Raw genomic sequence first — 24,152 nt, forward strand, 5'->3', positions numbered from 1 at the left:
AGAACAGAGAAAAGAATGCAGGACAAGGTGAATTCTTCCATGAAATGGAAAATCCATAAATTATTTAAAAAGGAAGCTGTTCTTTGAAGATTGAAGAGAACAGTGAAACAACTTCCTTTATGAGATTTTGCCTTGTTTTAGTGTTCTCTCCTCATAAGAAGCTGCTCAATATCCGATCCAAAGAAACGAAATGAAAGTAAAAGAATCAGAAACCAACTTTGGTATATAAACAAAATTTGATTTTTGTTAATGGAAGTTGATGTTCTCTATTATTTTTTCGTCCGTTTTTTTTTTTTGAAAGAATATTGAAGTGGAAAAACAAAGCTACTAAACCATTATCAAAAGCTTAAACAGCATTGGGTCCCTTAGCTTATTAGCATTTTTTAATTTAGTCCTTGAATACCTTTTATCCACATTAATCCCGAAACTTGACTTTTTTTCAATCTAAAACCCAAACTTAAACTCCATTATGATACAATGGCCGTGCATTTCACATTGTGTTTAAATTAATTTTTGCATTGTATTATATAGCTTTCTTGCAGCAATTGATGAAAAATATATATTAATATTGGTGATTTTGTAAATTAATAAATACATGTATGAGTTGAAAGCACAATTAAAATTGTAAAACTTTTAAAATACGGCAAATCAAACTAGCAAGTAGCAACCATCAACTAATATATAAAATTGATTAAAAAATTAATAATTTATACACTTTAGTTTAAGATCAAATTTCAAAATTATAATAGGATAATAATGAATAAAAAGTCCACACAACGTTTTAATAAACTATTACAATTTATTCTCTTTTTTTATTCGATGTATGTTTGGATAATACGATATAATTATATAAGAATATAATTATTATGAATTTATAAAATAATCTTTAGCGTTTGGTTCGCTGAAATGTTTATGAGGGGATTTGAATCTGTGAAGGAATTGGAATCTGTCATGAATTAGAATCCAATTCCATATTTTGTTTGGTTGGCAGGAAATGGAATTGGAATCCAATTTCATATTATGTTTGGTTCGTAGAATGTCAGATGAATTTGATTTCAGTAATGTAAAATGACAGAATTACCCTTCTTATTTTTTTGCTTTATTTTAATTTGTTTTACAACTTACATGTAGTGATCTATTATAAAAAAATAAAAAATATTAAATTTTCATTTTATTTTGATTGATTCATTTCAATAATTATAAAAATCATGCTAATAAACATCAAAAGTTAAAATCATCGCAATCAAAATATGTTAATAAGTTACCAAAGATAGAATATATTTCGATACATTCCAATCGGAGTATGTTAATTAGTTACCAAAAAATACTAAAAACTATTTTTATTCAATATATGAATTAGAAACGCGACCCGACACGACACAAATAAAAAATATTTTATTCATAAAAACATTGACTTAATTGAAAAAAATTATATAAGAGGGATATTATTGTAATTTTTCTAAATATAAGGTAAAATTATATTTTTTTTGTCGGTCCAGTTTTTTTACCCAAAATCCCAACCCGAATCACACTTAAAAACCGACCCGACCCAAATAGGTTATTTAGAAATCCGACCGACCCGAAATAATAAGAAATTATTTGTATTCAATAAAAACCGTGACTTAATTGAATATATATATATATATATAGGGGTATTATTGTAATTATTCCTAAATATATAAGATAAAATTATATATACTTTCGGGTCGGGTATTTTTCACCCTAAACCCGAACTCGACTCGACTCGAATATCACACTTAAAAAAACCGACCCGACCCGACCAAAATAAAGTTTCACCGACCCGACCCAAATATATGGATTAGAAATCCGACCCGACTCAAAATAATAAAAAATATTTTTATTTAATATAAAAATAAGTTACCAAAAGATTGATGAGGGTAGTATGATCAAATTTCATTCCCTCCAACAAGGGAATTGAATTCCATCCATTCTTGGATGTAATTCACTTTCCCTCATTTGATGTAAAGTTGAAGCTATGAGGGATTTCAATTCCTTTGGAAACCAAACATGAGAAAGTGGTGGAATTAGATTCCAATTCTCCCAATTTCAAGGGATTCCATCCAACCAAACGCCACATTAGAGAATTTAAATTCGATTAATTGCATTTGCATAAAGTATGTACGTTGACATTAAATTAAAAAATTTAATAGATTTTTATAATTACGATAAATATTCAAATAAGTCATAATTATATAATTGTATTTAATTACATGATAATTTTAAACACGATATTATAATTTATAAATATATATGATTAATCAAATAGTGTTATTCCTTGATGTTGGATTCAAGCACTGTGAATGCCTGGAGTCTGAGTATTAAATGTCAAATGATTTAGAGTTATATTTAAACAAATACTTAGTGATAGACATGGGTCGGGTCGGGTCATGTTGAATTTTCGATGAACTCGACCCGATCCGAAAATTATACACCCTCCACTTGACTTGAACCTGACTCGACTTTTTAAGATAAAATTAGAACCCGACCTGAACTAACTCGAAATAATATATTTATTAAAATATATTATTATTCAATAAAATAGGGATTTAATTAAATTATATATAGGGACATTATTATAATTATCCCTAAATATAAAGATAAAATTATATATTTTTCTCTGATCGGATATTTTTCACCTTAAACTCGAACCCGACTTATCTCAAACATAACCTCTAAACAAATATAACCTGAACCCAATTTTTTTTTTTAAAAAAAACTGACTCGATCAAGTCGGAATAGATCGAAACCCACCTAATTCGGGTCTCGTGCCCATCCTACAAATATTACTGTCAGAATCGACTCTTGATAAGAGCACCCTAAGCAATTGCTCAGGCCTCACTCCTTTGATATTTATACTTAGGGCCACATTCTTTTAATATTTATAATTAGAGCCTCACTGTTTTAATCTTACATGTATAAATAACCCTATTCCTTAGTCACTAATAATGTGTTTGACAAAGTTTAATTATTTTATAGTTTATTAATAAAACATTAAATTAATTGTTCAAATAATAAAATATTTTCATTTTATATGGACTTATTTTTAAATTTTACTCGGGTTCAAAAAATGTCCGAAATAACTCTAATTACCATATATTTACTTTAAATAAATAAATGAATAAATAGATAATTTTGATTGGTATTTTTAACGAAAAATTATTCAATTACAAGCATTAATTTATTTATATTCAATCAATCTTTGATGATTCAAAAGTATTACTCAAATCAACAGGAAGGTTCTCTTAGTTTATTTTTTTCATAATTTCAAATGAAAAATAAAAGTTATTTACACAAAAGAGTAAAACAGATGTTTTTTTGTATTTAATGTATTATTCTTATTAAATTTAAACATTTTTTTAACATGTAAAGCTAATGTTTATTGAGAAAAAAGAAACACAATAGTACAATTGAGAAAAAAAGATAATTGAATATTTTTTAATTTATAATTTGATATTTGAATTTCGATTCAGATTGAATTTCGATTTTATTACTTAGCCCTAATCTATGTTATAATTTTGTTCATTCTTTTGTTCAATAAATCTCATCGGAGGTTTATAAAAAAATACATTATGGACTTATGTTTGTTCAATAAAATCACTTACGAGTCTACATAGTTTGATAGATGAGATAATAAAGTATTTGTCTAATATTTAACAGTAAGTGATCTATTTGTAAATATTTTTAATTAAATGACCAAATTATAATTAATAAAAAATGTGTTCCGTTTGCTACTAAACACAATCGAGTGTATTTTATCATCAATCACTCCCAATCTCCAATTAATTTGAATTTTTCCCTCCTGCTCAAAGCACAGTCAAACACTCCCTCGCGCGTAATCCAAATGAAAAAAAGCAAAAGACCTCAATCTCATATTAATTTCATTTTCCTTTACAAGTTTTATCATCTCTAAATCTCTCTGGTAGCTTTTGATTTCTGCAAAAGCTAATCGATTCGTCAAAATCCAATCTTTTTCCATAGCATCAGATCGGGCAACTGAATAGCGTTCTCTCAATTTTCGTTATCTGCGTTTTTTTTTTTATCTATCACATAATTTCATTAAAAAATTTCAGTTAGAAAACGAGCATGGATTGACGAATTAGCTTCTGATTTTACTGAAGTCGGAGCCATTGAAATAACGTTTAGAGACGCCTCGGCCGTCTCCTTTTGCAAGGTACTCCACCCCCCCCCTCCCCCCTCAGTTTTAATGATTTTTTCAAAGAATATTAAATTTGTATATGATTTTCCCATCCGAGAAAATTATTTGAGTTACTTTAAGATTTGTTGTATGTGAAATGAAAATCCTCGATTCAGGCAAGTAAAAGTTCCCATATTTTGCTGTATCCGATGAGGCTGGATATGTCAACCTGTTTGATTCTCGTCGGAAGCTTTCTTCTGCTGCATCTCACCATGAAAATGCAGGTTAATTGTTAGGGTTTTAATTAAAATCCATTATGTGTTATGTTATTTTTAATACCAATTTTGACTTTGAGTTCTAAATTTGGTGCCTTTTTTGTTTTTCGTTTTCCTAATAAATTTTGTATAGAAAAAGCAAGAATCAGTGATTGGCTAACACATCAAAATGCCATATTTGATGTATGCTGGATCAAGGTATGGCGCATTTTTAATCTTTCTACGCAGTTATTAATTGAACACAGTAGCTTCAACTTGAAATATCCAATGGATGTTTGTCAACGTTAGTGTTGCTGTCATATAAATGCATACCTTAGGACCATGCAAATTTGGGTTTGGTGTCGGGCTTTATATTCCTGAAGATGGTTCATATGATTGCATTGAAAATTATCTGTTGGAAAACACTATCCGAAGGATGGTTGATCCCAACATTTTGAAAACAATCAGAAAAGATAACAAATATGTTGTAAATGTCTATTTCTATGTTGATTTGATTTTTCATTTTCTTAAAGTATTTATGTCTCACATCCAAGTAGACGTGCATTTTTGAACACAAATATGGGATATGTCGCACACACAATTCGAGTACGGTAGGTTCACAGTTATTATGTCTGTTTTGGTTTAATTGAAGAAGATGAAGAGATAATTACCATGCAAAATATTCTAGCCGATGCTTTTATGCTAATAATCTGATATTTATTGCAGGAAGGTACCCACATTTTAACAGCTTCTGGGGATCAAACTGTAAGCAGCCATGTTCAATAAATCAGTTTGTTTTAAGTGTTTCAACGAGAAATAAACAATTGAAGTAAGTGAATTGTCTCATCCAACCGATTCTGGTAGCTTTCTTGAACGTCTTTCTTTTGCTCGTTTCTTCAGAAACAGCTGGTCACTTACCATTGATTGTCCAACAGATCTTGTTGTCTCTGGGTCAAGAGAGGGTCCTTGCCATTTGGGACCTAAGATGCAAAGGGACTCAAAGTAGATGCGATGAACTCTGCCATCCGTAAGTTATTGCAACTTGCTTTGTCATGCGTTGTTTAGGATTATGTTACTCCGAGTTGAGTTTGAGTGTTGGATATGGGTATAGTTAGATTTTTCTAAGTTTTTCATGCATATGGATAATTTATAGATGTCAAATCTTCATATCCATGTGATACATTAGCATCAAACGTGCATACTTAAAAAAAAATGAAGTGTCGTAGTAGGTCTAGGGCTTTATGTTTGTGATATCAGGAAATAATTACCACTATTCATTGCTGTTATTGTCACTTGATTCAGATCAACTTCCATGGTCAAAGGAGTTCATCCTTCAACTAAAGCTAGGCGGGGTAGGCGGGCAAGGTTGCTCGGTGCTGAAGTTTATTCAATAAACTTTAAGCAAATTTTAACGCTTATTTACATCTTTTCAGGCTGCTGCTTCCAGCATTACATCAGTTATTTATCTCAAAGATGAGATTTCCATGCCACAGCTGGAGCAGCATACAGGTAAGTTAAAAACCCAGTGGTATTTCCAAGATCAAGTTTTGAGTTATTATGCATAGGCTATATCATGCTGACTTAATTCCTCTCCCGCTTAATCCTGGCGGTTATTTCAGTGTTGTAAAGTTCTGGGATACGAGAAATTTGAAATCTAATGTTACTCAGGCATGTCCACATCCAGATTCTTCAACTCAAAAGGTTGGCTTTTCTCTCCAATAATATATTCATAATCAGTAATTTACTATATAATGGAGAATGATATTTTATTTTTATTAATGCAAGAAATATTGCTGTCCAATGTAGCAATTTTCTGCAAATTGTCCACTAATGATTGCAAGAGTACTAATAGGGATCTATAGCTATTTCAAATTGATTCTTCAATATGGAGGGAGGTTCAGGTTTTCTGTCGGATGCTGTTTCTTTGTTTGTGGATAACTTACCAAACTCTATTCACTGGAAAGGGTTATGGCAGATTGTGGGTCGTTATAGTGAGGTTCTAAGTGTGTATCTTCCGTCGAAGAGGAGTCGAGCAGGCTCTAAGTTCGGTTTCGTCAAAGTTGGCAATATGGTAGAAGCCGATCGAGTTAAAGAACGGTTGAATGGTCTTATGGTGTATGGTAGTCGCATCTCAGTGAGTTTTGCTAAGTATTCTTTGAAGGCTCCGAAGGATAAATGTGCGCAGTGTAAGTTGTCATGGAAAGGTAAATTTGTAAACCCTGACGCAATTAGTTTTTCTCAAACGAAGAAGGATAGCCTAGCGTGTGCTTCCAGAAAGGAAGTTAAGGGGCATGTGGATGAGGACGAAGTGAGAAAGTTAAAGAGATGTTTGGTCGGTGTTATGGCTGGTGTTTGTAGTGTTGGGAGTATTGCTGACAGATTAAACAACTGGGGTTTTGGGGAAATCCAAGTTCAAAGACTTCGTGGGAATGCTTTTCTACTCACTATCGAAGATGAAGATCTTTTTATCATGCTTGAAGACCTTCGGTGGTCTTACTTAAAAGAGATTTTTGTGGACTGTGAGAAAGTAAATATGTTGATTTCTACTTCTTCGGAAGCTCGGATTGATGAAGTTGTTGATGTAGTGGTGGAAAACAAAAAAGTTTGATGTTCGTGTTCTTGAAGTAAGGATGGTGGATCATTCTTTAGGCAATCTGTCTAAATATGAATTCCTGAAGAAAAAAGAGCTTGAGGTTGAGAAGGATAGGGTTGGGGTTGAGGTTGGGGCTATTCAGGCAGGTGTTTCTCCGGTTAAAGATGATTTGTCGGTGGCTTCTGAGTTGGGAAGTTCTGATGGCAAGAAAGGGTCTCTTTCTGATGTCATCCCTTTTGATGTCGCGTGCTCTGGGGATAGCCTTTGTTGCCGTAAAAAGGATAGTCTTGGGAAGTCGGCTGGGGTCGAGCATGGTGTCGAGGATGGTGGACAAAATGTTGGCTCTCAAATTTCAGATCATTGCAATCACGTAGGGGTGCAAGGATTGGATATTGTTGGGGTTGAGACTTTGGTTGTAGAGTCAAATGTGGCCAGTCCCTTGTTAGTCGGGATGTCAAAGTTAGAGGATGGTGTTTTGGTGAATGCTTCTGTTGTAGTATCTCCAAAGATTGAGCCTCCTTTAAGGATGGGATTAAAGAATGGATTTTTATTGAAATCTCATAAAGATGATCTGGTGGTTTCAGGGGGAGGAGTGAAGGTTTAGATTTGGGTCCTGTTAATTCTGTGGAATTAGGCGACGTTAGTAAATTGAAGTTTTCTGAAAAAGACAGGTTTGGAGGAGTCTTAGAAGATGCGTCATGTGTGCCAGAAATGTCCATTCGGAATAAAAAGAAGATTCAGAAGTTTGGTTCTATGTTGGATATCCAGGACTCAGTCCTATCGAAAGCTGAGAGGAGTCGAAGAGATCGAGCGTTGAAAAGTTCCAAGTTGAAGAAGTCTGATTTAGATTCTACTGAATTATTAGTTAGATCTATTTCAGATTCGGACATTAAGAAAAAGTGGACTGTTGCGTATACTAAAGCGGAGGAAACTATATCAGTAGCGAAGATGCTTGGTATTACGTTTGCTGAGCTTGAAAGGAAGGTTCTTGAGAAGTTAGTGTCCTTAGAGTTGTGTTGAGGATAATGAGGGAGTTGCAAGGCAGGCGTATGTTCTTTTACGTTTGATAGTTGAGGGAGGTCATGGAGAAGATTAGCTAAAGGGTTCTTTGTGGTTTTGTTTTGATTTGTATTGGGGGTTTTGGTTTCGAGAGATTTTCAATTTTCTATAGTGTGTAGTCGTCTTTAGTGTTTTTTAGTAGGGGTGGTGTGAGTTTGAGAATTTAAATTGGTTGCTTTTGTTGGGAGCGCGTTTTTGGTGGGTTATGGGTTTCTTAAGTTAGTGTTGTTATCTAGGTTTTCTTGGTATGTTCATGAGTTATGGTTTTTAGTATGGGTATAGTACACGCGTCTGTACATGTCAGAGGAGAGGTTATATTTTTGCTTTCAAGAAGGGTATGGGGCGGTTTTGGGAGATATGGTTGTGTTCTGTGTTGCTTTTGAAGGTTAATTGTTGGAAGAGTCCACTTAGTGCGTTATGGGGTATTTGAATTTTGTCTTTCTTTTGATAGTGGAGTGGTCTTTCTAGTGCATATCGTATTGGAGGTTGATAGTGGTCTACATGTGCGTGTCTTTTGGGCTGTTGTAGGTCGTATTGAGCAGGTCTGTTATTTTTTAAGTGTTAGGCTTGTGAATTTTTTAATCCCAAAGCTTTGTGTAGTGGGGTGCACTCTCCATTGCGTCACTCGTAGCTATGTTTTCTATTAGCGTGTAGTAGTGTTTTCTGCGAATGTTTTATAATAGTGTTTAGCCCATTTCTTTTGTTTAAATGGGAGTGGGTGCATACTTGGTATAAGTGTCAGCTTCATGCGCATGTTATTCATTTTTCAAATTGTGGGTGCTCCATTGACTTGGTGATGGAGAGTTCGCAGCCCTTGGGAGTGGGTGCATGTACGTTAGTCGTTTCTAACATGGGAGTTCTTGCTGTTTACATGGGGCGAATGGTTTCTGCACATGTGGAAACAATTTTCTTGATTTTGTTATTTTCTGCACATGGGAGTTCTTGTTGTACTTGGGGCGCACGGTCTATTGCTGAGAGGCTCTCTTCGGTTGCCGAAGTCCATCAAACTAAGGCTATGGGAAGTTGTGTTTTCAGGTGGTATTCAAATATGATCTTATCAGTGGAGGCATGATATTGGATTAGTCGATCGGATGGTGATTGGTGGTTGGTTGAGAATTTATTTTCTTCATGGCTATAGTTGTCTTTGTATGTCTGAATTTCAATTTTGGTTAGTTTGTTTGTTTTCTTCTCTTATATAGCACTCTTTTCCTCCATTTAGATTAGGGAGGTTTTTAATGAGGCTCATAAGTTGTATTTCGTCTCTTGATTTTAATAAATCGTCATTCCTATCAAAAAAAATAAATTGATTCTTCAATTTTCTTTGAATAACCATATTTGACATTTATGTCTAATGTTTATCCAGATATAGATATGAGGCTATAGTTCTCCAAAGACTCCGAATGCATAGAAAAACTAAAAAAGAAATTGACCATATTTGTATCAAACATGTGCCTATAATCCCACTTACACTGTTACACCCAAATTCAAGCAACATGGATCAATAGATATAGAGCTTTAAGTAGAGTTATTTATATTTAACATGTCAATGGTGCCATTTCAGGGTATATCTAGCTTGTTCCAGGATTTGAAAGGAGTATTTCTCACAGCATCATGCATGGATAACAGGTAATAATTCTGACGAGCATCTGTTTATTTAAAGCTGCGTTCACTTTACTGTAGAGACAGCTTTTCTGTTTTCTTGGGATGTGCTCTAACTAAAAACATTCGTTGATCGTTATTGAATGTTTAATTAGGCTGCAATTTTTTCTTCCCCTTTTACAGGATTTACTTGTATAATGTACTTCAGCTTGACAAGGGCCCGATTCAAACTTTCTCTGGATGCCGAATAGAATCTTTTTATGTGAAGGTGCGCTCTATTTGAGCATGATCTTTAAGAATCCTTAAAACACATGAAAAACTTCTAAAAAGTTGAACATATTGATGCTTATTATATATTTGTATCTGAATTCACTCAAATCCAAGTAATCTAATTTTTCATCTTATAAACATTTATAATCCCAAGCACGAGTACTTTTTTTTGATTGCTAATATCTCCTATATATGCAATCGCAGGCCGTGATCAGTCCAGATGGAGATCACATATTAAGTGGTTCCAGTGATGGAAATACTTGTACACGGAAGGTCCGGTTCTTTCTCAAAATGAATTTCTTGTTTTTGTTTCAGTACATAATTCAGTTAGCAATGCAAACCAGGTAAACAAGGTTCAAGTGGAGCCTATCATCTTGAAAAGGCATCATGGAGTAGTTACTGCTGTAGATTGGTAATTTCCTTTCACTTCAACCGTTGTTACCGTTTTGTTTTCACTTTTCCCTAATTGCATATTGCCAAATGCTAGTTTTAAATATTTCATCTTTATTTTCTTCATTTTTTACAGGTGCCCACCTGAGATGGGAAAGATAGCAACGGGTGCAGATGATTTCGCGGTAGCTTTGAATGTTGAGCTTGTATTTTCATATTTGCATCGAATATCTGTGTTTGATGTATATATTGATATAATTCTCCAAAAATGCCTTCATTTTTTTATTCATAATCCAGTTTGAGTTGCATATGCTATGAGATTAAGCATTAATTTTGCAAGAACTTTCCTTTGCTGCCAGTTTGAACAATTAAATTATTCTTCAAATATTTTTTTAGGTTCGGTTATGGAACATTGAACCCAGATATTGCTCGAGCACAAGATCATCGCCTTCTGTCCGACGAAGAGTAACAACCATGCCAACTACAGAAAGAAGTAAACTATTCATGAATGAGAATGAAGAACCAATGGGTCAAATAAAGCAACCTGGTAGTTCATATTCTTTAGATGAAGCATTGTTCCAAATCAACCCATCTAGTCCTGCCAGTGCATCTTTATTTAGAGCTCCTGAATCCCAGAAGAGAAGGTTCTCATCAATTTCAGACTCCGATGAGATCTTCGAGAAAGAACCCCAGTATGCAATGAAAAGCCCATCATCAGTGTTGAATCCTCCTTCCACTTGGTGGTACACTGAAGCAGACTGCAAAAAAACTATTTGGAATTCAGGTGGGCAACTCAAGTCCTTCAAGGTTCTGCTTGAAGCAAGTTCTCACACTCTTTATGTACATTTACCCATGAGCGGCACACATCTTAGTTTTGACTTCTGTTTCAATGATAAATACAGATAAAAAGACTCATTATCAGTCAGTTTACACATCTGTTTATCTATAACTTCAACAAATTACATCAACTGATGAGATTTTTCTATTGAATAACGTAAAGCTCTTGTTTAGCTATAACATAGCAACCGATGAGATTTCCAGGTTCCATTATAAATTGTTCCTGAAATGTACCCATTCGCATACTAGGAATATCAATAGAAAGATCTTTAAAGTTAGGCATGCCTTCTACTTGTAAGCCGTCCCCACAAATTAGAAACTGATTACCAGTGATGAAGGATCCGGAGACACGGATTGCAACTCCATCTTGACCATGAGCACGACATTGAAGTTTTTCTACAACATGCACAAGCTTTTCAGGGGGGCAGTCACCAAATAATGTGGCCCGAATACATGACAACATTGCATGGATATCATTTGGACCAACATACTGCTTCCCCAAGAAACTGAAAATAGAAGTAAATACTTTCAGCATAAATGTTTCCAATCATGCTTACTCTAATGGGGTATTCATCACCATGGTAATGCATGGGGTGGGAGACTAAATATTAATTATATTAGAATCATACTGTCGTAAAATCCTGAAGAGAACAAAAAGTCAAGAAGCATGCAAGAACCAATGACAGGAAGACACACTTGAGAGTTTGTTACCTAAAAGTTGAATCTTCATTGTACAGGGTCCTTGCATGCTGCCAGTTTTCGTCAGGTCCATCAAATAGCAAGTAATAGTGTAATGTCAACATCTGGCCATATGCAAATATTACTGTTAGTATTAAAAATTAAACAGAAAAAAAGAAAGATAAATACTATAAGAATTCCAAGTTCCAGTAACTTCTCTACGTTAAATCAAATATTCTGACTTGAAAGCTTAATCATAGTATTGCCAGACTGTCCGTTTTATCTTACCTCCAAAGTTTAGCAAAAAAATGGTTCTATATACGTTAGATAGTGAAAGTACTTGGATGAATTGAAAACACTAATAGAAAAATCCGGTGAAACCACATACACCTGATTTTCCAGTCACCCTTGGTGGCAGTCCTTTCGACTATTAGCAACAGAAAATTCTTTTCACAGATATCGAGCCGCTAACCACCATAAATAATGTCTGATATTCTAACTTTGGCCATCTAATCAGCACAGCGTTTCAGGTCATATGCTGTTAAACAAGAATCTAGAAATGCAATACTATAATATAACAAAATGGGCTATATTTGTTGTTTAAATATCTCAAATTTCATGACTTTATCCTATGTGGCAATGGAAAAATGAAAAGAACAGTGAACTCTATCTCAAACATAACTGTCCAAATGTAATGTAAAATCAGAGTTGATACACTCACATCAGCCAAATCTTTCAGTCTTCGAGTAGGATCAAAAACACTCCGAACAAATGCTGCTAACTCTACTCTAGCATGTTCATGTTTTTTTATAAACGGGTGGGAAAGAAGCTGCAATCAGACATCAGTTCAGCACATACCAAGTTTGAACTGCCATACACTAAATTTGTTCCGACTCTTATTTATTATTTTTTTGAAGTACCCATATCCAACTCATTTCTGGACATAGATATGGGGATATGATCCTCCATACACTCTCCAAATACATAGAAATCTTAGGAAAAAAACATGAACATATCCCATGTTCGAAACTCACAAACGAGTCTGAGTAGCATAGGTCATATATTCACCATGGAGTACAAATTACCTGCTTAGCTGTTGGTCTGGCATCTGCATCCTTCTGAAGGCAAGCATCAATAAATGAACAGAACTCTGGTGAAAATTTGTCTTTTGGTGGTGACGGTGATGGATCATCCAAGATCTTCACGAAAAATCAGAAACTCTAATGTCAGAATAAACAAACTAAGAAATAACGTTTAATGTTCAAGCAACATTCAATGTCGAAAGATCTGTATTCAAGGAATTGGTATATCACCTGCAACATGAGATTAACAGGTCCTTCATTAGCTGTATATGGAAATTCTCCAGTGCCACACTCAAAGAGTGCAAGACCAATGCTCCATATATCAGCAGGATAAGAATAGCTCCCATTTCGAATTCGCTCGGGTGACATGTATGTAACAATTCCAACAAATGTAGCACACTAGTAACAAGTCAGAAGCAGCTTTAGATATTTATAATAGATCTATAATAAGATAACTGATTATCATCTCCGAGATAAACTCCACTGAAAGTATATAATAAACTAATAACCAGAGGTATTGACAGAAAAGAAAAGGCAAGCAAAATTGATTGATATCGAATGATGATTAACCATTGCCATTGAATTGTCTAGGCCAGCACTTATGCCGAAATCTGTTATTTTGGGCTCCCCCTTAAGATTTACAAGCAAATTTGCAGGCTTAATGTCTCTGTGAACCAAATGCCTTACTCCATGCAAGTAGCTCAATCCCTGGATGATACAAGATGTGGTTTCAACTTAAAAATATGCAGCATATATAGGCCAGTCACAACATTTTTTAATTCAGAAAACCAAAAAAAAGGATGAGATATTTTTACGTGCAGAAGCTTCTGAAACATAAATGAAAGGACCGGTTCTGGTATACTTTTCCTCAATCTTAAGATATCTGCCAGTGACCCGCCATCCATGTATTCTAAAGCTATGCTTATTTTCCCCTAGTCTGGGGAATAGAAAGCTCCATGGAATTCCACAAGACCCTCAGAACAAGGTGCCTCACAAAGCGTTCGTATTTCAGTCAAATGCTGTTGTCTTTTCTACTATATTAAAAAAAGTAACATGGATGTAAGCCAAAACTGCAAACCACATGATGCTCTTCACTATCGTGATAATCTAGCTGGCTTTTAAGTGACAAACAAGTAGAACATCTTTGCAGAAAATTTACCTTCTCAAATATATTAATTTTCTTCAATGCAAGAATTCTATGAGATGGGATGTGCATAGCTCTTTGAACAACACTGCTTGCACCACTACCAATTGCACCGAATATCGGCATCTCATGAGACGCACACCGATATGTCTTTTCGCCTTGATCGGTTTCATCCACGGGTGAAGATGTGCATTTTTGCAATCCAAGCTCATTAATGTTATACACTCCATATGATCTACTCAATAAGTTGACAGTTCCACCATCCGACAGCTTCAAACAATACAGAAAAAAGAAACATTTTTGTAAGAATCAGAAGGATAAAACCTAGCTTCATAATCACATACAACTAATCAATGGCGAAGTTTACCATGTAAGAATCATAAGGATCAAGCGTTGATCCTGCCGAGAAGCCATTCTCGGCATCAAACAATGGCGCTAACTTCTTCCACAACTCTTCTAATCCCGACATTACAACTCACTATAACAGTAAATTCGACAATGATGCATTCCTTCTCACACTGCCCAAACGCAGAACCAGTCTAATTATCTCACAAAAACGTGTTATAACGTGTCTTAACAAAACGAACAATTCTATATATATAAAAAGAAAATAATTGAACACGTTTTGCTGGAAATTCACAAGGAATCTAGAAGTAACAAACCGTGACTCACTAATCTAACAAAACCAAAGAATAACTCTTCTGTAATTATCATCTCGCGGCCCATCAAATGAAACAAGTATCCAATTAGAATGCACATGGAAATCAGAGGAAGAAAAAAACACCAGGCAAACTTTCTTCCAAACAGTTGATCTTGAACTAAAAAAAGCCGTAAGGAATTATAACAAAATCGGAAATTTCAATAAGAAAAGCACACCAGATTCAAAAACTTTAAAATCAGATAAAGTAGATAACTTTCATCAAATAGTTACTTGTAGTTTCATCAAGTAGATAACTTCGATGCAGTTATCTTCGTGCAGTTCTTATCTTTTTTACTAATTACAGACAACGCCCTTGAAAATTGTAATAATTGTTCCCGAATCTCGATTATCGTGTTGAGTCTCGGCCCAAAGATCTTAGATTTCTAGAGCCAGTTCAAGCCCACCATTCCCAAGGCTCAAAATACCTAAATCATAAATCTCAATTATTTTCACATCAATATTTGAATAGTAAAATTCTGTCACACTTTCTAAAAATTAGTTTTATAAAATTAATATATTTTATTTTAAGATAATTTAATTTAAATTTAAAAAATTAAAAATTAATAATTTTTAATAATAATTTTTTATTAATATAAATAAAATAAAATTATTATCATAATTTAATAAGTCTATATTTTTTCGTTTTCTTTATACTTTATTCTTTATTGAGTTGGTGTCACCTAGTTAATTAATTTAACATCGAATTGAATCAAATATTTTAATGATAAAAAATATTTTATATAAATATTATATTTTATAAATAAATAAATAATTATAGGTGAAGTGATAAAAGTTATGTATGCAAAAAAAAAAATTACATTTAAATCTCAATTAATTATTTTTACTTATTTTATTTAATAATAATAAAATTATAAAAGATAAAAATATTTTATAATAATATAATTTTTTTAAGTTAAAGTTTAGGTCAGGGGTGAGTCGTCCAGTCCAGAGCCAAGACATGCCTAAAACTCAATTGAAATTTACGTAGGAATTTGCAGATTGCCCATCAAGAGTGACAGTGGTAGGATTCGAACTTGACCTTACAAGCTGAAATTCCTAAATCTCAACCACATGTACCAACACTCGTTAACATTTTATAATAGTATTTATTATAATAAAATTTGATGTTCAAATTTAAATCAAATTCGATCCATCGACTTGTTTTATTATTTAAATAACAAAATAATTAAAATAATAAAAGTTGATTTCATGGCAGATCTATATCATACAATAGACACTGCAAAAGGAGAAGATTGGCATCGACACATGCATTACAAGGAATAAAAGAGTAGGTAAAGTAGAGAATAGAGATATCCAGTGTATCATAATCATAGCCATAATCTAATTTAGATAATCATCCGTTCTATATATATTATTCTTCAATCATTGGCCACACTATCCGTATTTTTTAATTAAATTAAATAAAAAAAATCTTGTAATACCCGATATTATTTGGACCGTCACAATTAACAATACATGATAAACATATGATTTACACATGTTGAACAATCAATTTCATGCTTCTTCTCTTTACTCATATTATAATTTTGGAATCTTTATTAACTTAAGTGGATTCTAGACTCTACATTACGACTCCCCCACCTCATATATTCTCCTGCTCCCCCAAACAATCAATAGATTTAGAACCAATTTTAGGCGTTCTACATGCAATATATCGTTATATGTATTTTTCATGGGTCGACTATATCGAATATCATTGAATTTTAGGGTTCGTATTGATTTTATTATGAAACTTTAAAAATTTAATTCTAAATATTGAATTTTGATTTTGACTTCAATTATTTCAATCATCGAATCGTTAATGGCATGATGACATGGTTGTCTTTTTTTCATTGAACTTTAGTTTGTATATCGATTTTGTCAGTAAACTTTAAAACACTTCCTTTTTAGACATTGCACTTTATTTTGTGTATCATTTGGCCCATGTAACTACTCTGATTGTTGCTCCCGGTCAATTAATGCCTAATGTTAGTCATCATTCATGATAAGATCAGTATGAAAATATTCACATTTTACTAATCTTTATTCTCATCGGATTGGTTTTCCATGAAAATCCATCTAAAAGTTTGACACTCTAATAATATGATCTCCTCCTATAATTGTAACATCCTCAATACCGGGTTAGTGACCAAATTGTAATATTTCAGGATTTGGTTATTTAAAATGGAATAGTTGAAAAGTTCAATGATTTATTTGGAAATATTACCTTAAAGATGCTAGTAATTATAAAAGGTATTAAAGAGTAAAAGGGTCATTTGACCAAGAAATGAATTAAAAAATGGGATATGGTAAGGATATATACACGTGGGAAATGAGAGATTTCTCCAGAGTTTTCTTCTTTCTTATTTCTTCTTCTTCTTCTTCATAAGTGAAAGAGAGCCAAGCAAAGGTAAGCTTTCTGATCTGTTAATTATTTGTTAATTTAAAGTTTGGGTTTTGATCGTTAGATGATAACTAAGCTTAAGGAAAACTTAAGTTATCTTAAAATCAAAAAGATAAAAGAGTTAGGGGAGATTAAAAATTTGGAGTTCTTGAATGCAATTTTGATATAGAGTTGATAATTAGAATTGGAAGTTGGATTTGACTTGTCATCAATCTAGTTAAGACATATGAAGTGTTAGAAGTGGAATTAAATCATGTTGCAAAGTTGGTATAATTCTTGAATCTCATAAGAAGGATAGGATTTTGGGGTTTAAGATGAAATAAATGAGTATAGATTAGTTTAAATAGGTGTATAAGAGTTAAGAATAGAAAAAGGATGAAATATGAAGAGTTGAGAGAATAAAGAAGGGATTTTCATGCTCAAAGTATCATTTCTGGGTTGTGTGCATTGATGCATCTTCAATGTGCATCGATGCACTCTCAAATAAATGAACATCGAATGCAATTAGTGCATCGATGCATAAGGAGTGCATCGATGCACCTGCATAAAATGCAAACATATTTATGCACCGATGCATGGATAGAGCATCGATGCACCTGTCCAGGGATGCATCGATACATGGTGTAGTGCATCGATGCATGCCTTCATTAAAATTTGAAAATGGCTTTCTTCTAGCCTATGAAGTGATAGCTTAGAATATATCAATTAGTATATATTGATATGTATCAATGTGTTATTATTATGTAGATATAGAATGAAAGCTTGTTCCGGAATAATTGAAGAATTAGAATCAAATCAAAGCAAGCAAGGCTAAGGTGAGTGCAATTTCGTTGTACTTATGTTATAGAATAAGCATTGGCTTGCGATGAGCCAGTGACGGAGTTACTATGGTAAAAAGTAACTCGTATAATGTTATTTGATTTGTGAATTCTATGTATGCATGAGTATATGTAACATGATGTATATGATTCATATGATATGTGATACTGAACTACATGAATATATGAGAATATTATATCAGTGGTGTGATAGATTTGACATGTTATTTTATGTGATACGTGTTTACCTGATCACAAGACATGAGTTATATGAAAGAGAAAGCATATGTGATACGTGAAAATGAATCATATGTTTATATGAAAAGTGACATGAATTACAAGAAAGTAAACTATGTGACTATATGCACATGTGATATGTGACAGAAGAAATGAAAGTGTATAAGTGAAAATGCCCAGTTATGTGTATTGAGAGCTAGAGGTATAGTTGGCATGCCAAGAGTCGAGGGTTTACCTATGTTCTAAGGAACATATGGACAATTTACCTAGGTTTTTCGGGACCTATGGACAGTTACCGAGGATCTTTATGACCTCTGGATAGTTACCGAGGATCTTTATGACCTTTGGATAGGTACTTCGGGATATTTATACGAGCTGTAGTGACAGCATAGTGGTGCATAACCTCAATAGACTCAAGTATCTATAGTTCTCACATGTGTACCATGGGCTAATGAAGAGATAATATTAATAAACTGGATATGATGATATGTTTGTTTCATTATGAAATGTTATGTGTGATATATGATGGTACAAATGGTAATTATAAGATTATATGATAAAAGGAATCAATAATAGTGATAAGAATGAAGATGATGATATAATTGCTTATGTGTATTTGATTTATGATAGGATATATGTTTTACATGACATGATATATATATGTTATAAGGTATATATGAATGAGTATAATTGATTGACATAATGATATAATAACAAATCTATAAGATATATGATATGGATATAAAAGATCATAGGAATAGGAGATAAGAGATATGAATGATAATGACATATATGTATGTATGTACTTGTATATGTAAAAGTATGTGAGTTGTGTGAAATGATGGTAGTAATTGTTTATGTATGATTACTAGTTAAAGTTACATTATATGTTTATTGTCTCACTAAGTCTGTGACTTAACGTGTAAGTGATTTACACGTATGTACCATGAATCGGGAAGAACAGCAGCACTACTAGAAGATCAGATTAGAAGTAACTGTTAAAGTATGTATTTTGATGGTGTATGGTGTGTTGGCAACTTGGCATGTAAGAAAAGTGTTAGTTACAAATGCTCTGATCAGTTTTGTCTTGTTTTGGTTAACTCGTGTACAATAACAATGTTATTTAAAAAAATCTTTAAATTTCCTTGGTTTTTGTTAAAAGTTAAAGTTTGAAAAATCAATATGACACCTCAGACTTGTATCCGAGTCGGATACGGGTTGAGGGTGTTACAATAATCGTTCGGTGAAACTAGTTTTGAGGTATGTTGTTCGTTTTCTCGAAAGAATGCTTCTCATTGTTCAAATTTTTGAACAAATACTCAAAACCCCTAAATCCGAGAAAGCTCTCAAATCTAAAAAAATGATGAATTTTATTATTATTTAATTTCATGAATTTTAAAGAAAAAATCTAAAACAAAAAATGATCTAGAACAATGAGATAAATTCATCGATGTCTAAAGTGATGGAAAAAAAAACCTAATTTCGTTTAAAAAAGTGATAAAGTGAAATAAAAAAAACCAACTTATTTAATTTCACGAGTTTAATCAATGCTATATATATAGTTTTTTCATTAAATATATTAGATATAATTTTTTTTATAGAAACCACTAATTTTAGTAGAAAATATTAAAATTACAATGAATGTTTATAACCACACCCATAAATTAAACACATAATAGGGACATTTTTCTATAATCAATAACACAAGAAATTAGACACTTAAGATTACACAATGACCATATGAGGGCCATACAAGGAAAATGTTAAAAAACTAACCAAATAAACTCGAACAAAGGGTAGATACGAATAGATTTGACTTCATTGACAAACTAATCATAAAAATGGATCAAGCTATTAAAAGACTACCGATAAATCATAAATCCAAGTCGATGGGAAAAAACTATCAACGAACGTAAACGGCGTATTAAAATCCAATTCGAGGGTCTAAAGTAGGAAAGATCATCATGATAATAAATAAACACCATTTTAATCAATCGTAGTGATGTCAAATCTAACCCCAAGAAAAAGCATAAACGAAAAATTAAAAACAATAAAAAAACTCAAGAAGGTATTGATATAATTTTTTTTTTATTAATTTAGGGTGATTATAAGGTAGTATCTATTTTAAAGATTTTTAATAGTTTGACGATGAAAACTCAACACCTTTACAGTATCTGATGCTCGAACTTGGGATCTCTAGGGATAACAATTATCCTTTTAATCATTGAGGTAACTTGGTTCGCACAAGAAGACACGATATAACTTAATATAAAAAGTGAGGAAGGCATGATAAAAATAAACTCTATATATCTTCAATTATTTGATCATGTCCATAATTAAGAATACAATGTATGTATAAACAGGCCGCTCCTTTTATTTCAATTCTATCAATTTATTTGTTGATGAACTTACTTCTCACCTGCCAAGAACAACCCACTTGTGTGTGTGTTTTCCGGTTCCTAATTTTTGACATCTTATACATATGGATTGGAAATGCTATCATTTTCCAAGTTTTTTTTACTATGTATACCATTCAATCTAGTAGCAGTTTTATAGCTAGCTAGGGGCATACTTTAGGGTAAATATAAAATGATCGTAAAAGTTTAAACGTTAAATAATTGATTTAAAATTAAAATGCGAGGATTAAGATTTAATTTATTTAATATATATATATATATATATATATATATCAAAGTAATCCAGGATTGAGATTAAAATAGGAGTAACAAATTGTTTGAAGTTGGATTTCATTACCCAGTATCTTGAAACAGTGGTTTAATTTGGTGCAACTATAATTATTATAATTATAAGAACAGTGTCAAAGTGATCCTTGTGTAGCCATAGCCTCCATTATTAGCCCTTCCTGTGCTTCTTTATCCCCCACCTTTCCTTACCTTTTCTCGCTTTGTTCATTTGCAGGCCTCTCTTTCTTGCAACTAGGGTTTCTATGGATTCACAGTGACAAACAAATCAAAAGGACTGGATATCTTGAAAGAACATAATTATAAAACAGGTAACCTCAACTACACACACCCTATTTAACTAATGCTTTAACATACATATTCAGATTCTTCTTCTGGTTTTTCACCCTTTTTGGCTCATTTGAAGATGATCGTGTATGCTTGTATCATGCTTATTATAAGGTCCGATCAAGCTATTTCCTACAAGGAATCTTAAACCAAGTTTATATGTATGTATTTGTGTGTATGTTTTACATTAAAAAGAAAAAGAAAAAGATCTACCATTTTGGAAACTTAGATCTTTGGGATGATAGGGTTGGTTTCATTTTACGCAACATGTTTGATCAAATCCAAGGAGGAGTCATAGAATCTGTGCATGTTGATGTAATGATTCGTGTTTTTTGTTTTCTTTTGGGGTTATGATTTTAAGATGAAAATGTTTCTGACAGTATTGGTATTTAAATTCAAGAAAAGCTGCTTGGCAGGTGAGAAAATTTGCAGAGATCCAGAAAGCGTTCTCCCTAAGCAATTTCTTGTTCTTAACTGACTTGTAAAAATGAGAGGATGAGCCCACAATGGACATAATCTAATAAAATTAAGATAAAAAAAACATACAAATTATAATGCTTTTTATCCATGCAAATGATTCTTATTATATGCAGAAAAAAGAGAGAAAAATGGCTTCTTCGAGCTCTTCAAACTTCCCATGTGCAGCCTGCAAGTTCTTGAGGAGAAAATGCATGGCGGATTGCACTTTTGCACCATATTTCCCACCCGAAGAACCCCAGAAATTCTTCAACGTTCACAAAATATTCGGGGCAAGCAACGTTAGCAAGCTGATCAACGAAGTAGCACCGCATCAAAGACAAGACACGGTGAACTCGCTCGCGTACGAAGCCGAGGCGAGGTTAAAAGATCCAGTTTACGGCTGCGTCGGAGCCATCTCGGTTCTCCAGAGACAGGTGATGAGGCTGCAAAGGGAGTTGGATGCCATTCGTGCTGATTTAATCCGATACTCCGCCGCCTGCGGTGAGATGCAGCCACCAACAACAGTGGGGACTTGTTTTGATCATAATGCAGGTAATTCTTACTGTCCTGATTCTCTGTGGAATGAGCCTTATGGAGACAATGGGGGATCATATGGTGGAAGCCTGTGATATGGATGAAGCAGCATGTTGTAATTAAATAAGCAAAAAACAAAATTTATTGGTGGGAACTGGCAAGTCCCCATTTGGATTCGATTTAGGGTTTTCTAGTTATGGAGTTCGATAAAAGTCCCATGTGTGTGATATCCTGATGACATGTTGCCATTAAACATTGATGAAACTTTGTGAAAACTATCTCCATATACATATCATGTTATACTCTTCATGTTTTACTATATATATATATCATAGTGCAATACTTTTGCCGTATTAGTTGTTGCCATTAAATCTGATAAGGGTAATGATTTCATATTGAGTAGTCCATTGTTGAAGCTACCAACCTTCCATAGTTTATACGTAACCTCAACCCACCATGGCCAAACCTAAACCCTCAGAGGCCACCTGCTGCTACATAAAAATCATACTATATTGTTTATGTATTTGTATATTCGTGCGTTCAGTATATATATATTATAAGGTAAAGAGGTGGTTGATTATATATTGGTATTTAATTTTAATTAACTGTTAAGAGATGCAATCATTTTGATTCTCCAACACATCATGTTTGCATTATTACCAGCTTCCATACTTTTTCTGGAATATAATTTAGTCCCTCAAATCTACTTTTAGAATTTTGCTTTTTTTCTTTCCTTATATATATAAAAATATGTAAAATAAAGAATATTATCCAATGCACTTGATATTATTAAAATCAACAGTTTTTCAAATAATTAACTCATAATCTGAAGGGTAAAGTACACAAATGGTCCTCCAACAACATAATACTATTTTATTGAGTCCACGATTTTTAAAAGTTATAAAATGTTTCCTAATTGTTTTATGTATCTTTTAAAAATGATACTAATAATAAAAAAATAATCACTCTTACTAATAATGAATATTTTGATTAATCGGGTAAGTACAAAGTAGTATCTATTAAAAGATAATTCTCAACAATTTAACATTGAACGCTCATACCCTGACATCAATGGTGCTCGAATTTGAGACCTTAAGGAATATCAATAATTATTTTACCATCAAAGTCAATCGGTTCGTGCTGATTGATAATTTTCTAAAATTTGTTCATATTTATTTTTTTAAAATGACGTGCAATTATAATTAAAAAAGTATTTATATATTTTTCATTTAAATTAAATGTACTTGAATATATTAGTGAAAATATAATTAAATATGTTTGTGAAAAAATAAATAATCGAAGATGAAGTACAAAAATATCCACATAAATTTTTTAATTAATATCGATCTCAAATCGCATAGCTGTTTTCGCTTACTATAGAAAGAGTAAACTATATTATTGATCATCAAACTATTACTTCTCTCCTATTTTAGTTATATCATTTTCTTTTCTACAAATTTGACCACTAACATTGTGCTTTTCTATCCCTGAATGTTAAGTTTTAATGAAGATAATAGGGGTAAATGATTTGAACTTGAACGAATAAGATTGAGTTTGTATTCAGTTTGTTTAATTTATTTGCTTATTTTTATCTTTTTATTTGCAAGTCAAAGAAAAATGATAAAATTAAATAATTAGTCTTTAGATTTCTTAGGCTTGTCTTGTGTTTAGTTTAGTCTCTATCTTTACCAATATTTAAAATATAAAAGGTAAAAATAAAAAAGAGAGTGGGGTAAACGAGCTTATAAACGAGTTTGTTCGTAAACATAAATGAATTGAATACGCATTTGTTCGTTTATTAAATGAACATAAAAAATTTGTTCATACTTATATATTTAAGTGATTAAACGAACATTATATAAATGATTCACAAATCAATTTCCGAACACTCTAATCATTTATACCCATA

General features: G+C 32.6%; 1 protein-coding gene and 2 pseudogenes across 1 annotated transcript; 2 read left to right on the forward strand and 1 right to left on the reverse strand.

The window, feature by feature from the left end:
- The first annotated feature begins 190 nt into the window (after nt 1–190).
- On the forward strand, nt 191–11,227 carry LOC120135895 (annotated as a pseudogene).
- Nucleotides 10,956–14,827, reverse strand: LOC120136188 (annotated as a pseudogene).
- A 7,000-nt stretch (nt 14,828–21,827) lies between these two features.
- On the forward strand, nt 21,828–22,463 carry LOC120136189 (LOB domain-containing protein 25-like). The gene has a single exon (XM_039152293.1). It carries the CDS (start codon nt 21,838–21,840, stop codon nt 22,336–22,338), a length of 501 nt encoding a protein of 166 aa, XP_039008224.1. The 5' UTR covers nt 21,828–21,837; the 3' UTR covers nt 22,339–22,463.
- The last annotated feature ends 1,689 nt before the right edge of the window (nt 22,464–24,152 follow it).

Source organism: Hibiscus syriacus, unplaced genomic scaffold, assembly GCF_006381635.1.
Source record: "Hibiscus syriacus cultivar Baekdansim isolate YM2019G1 unplaced genomic scaffold, ASM638163v2 tig00110621_pilon, whole genome shotgun sequence".
NCBI lineage: Eukaryota > Viridiplantae > Streptophyta > Magnoliopsida > Malvales > Malvaceae > Hibiscus > Hibiscus syriacus.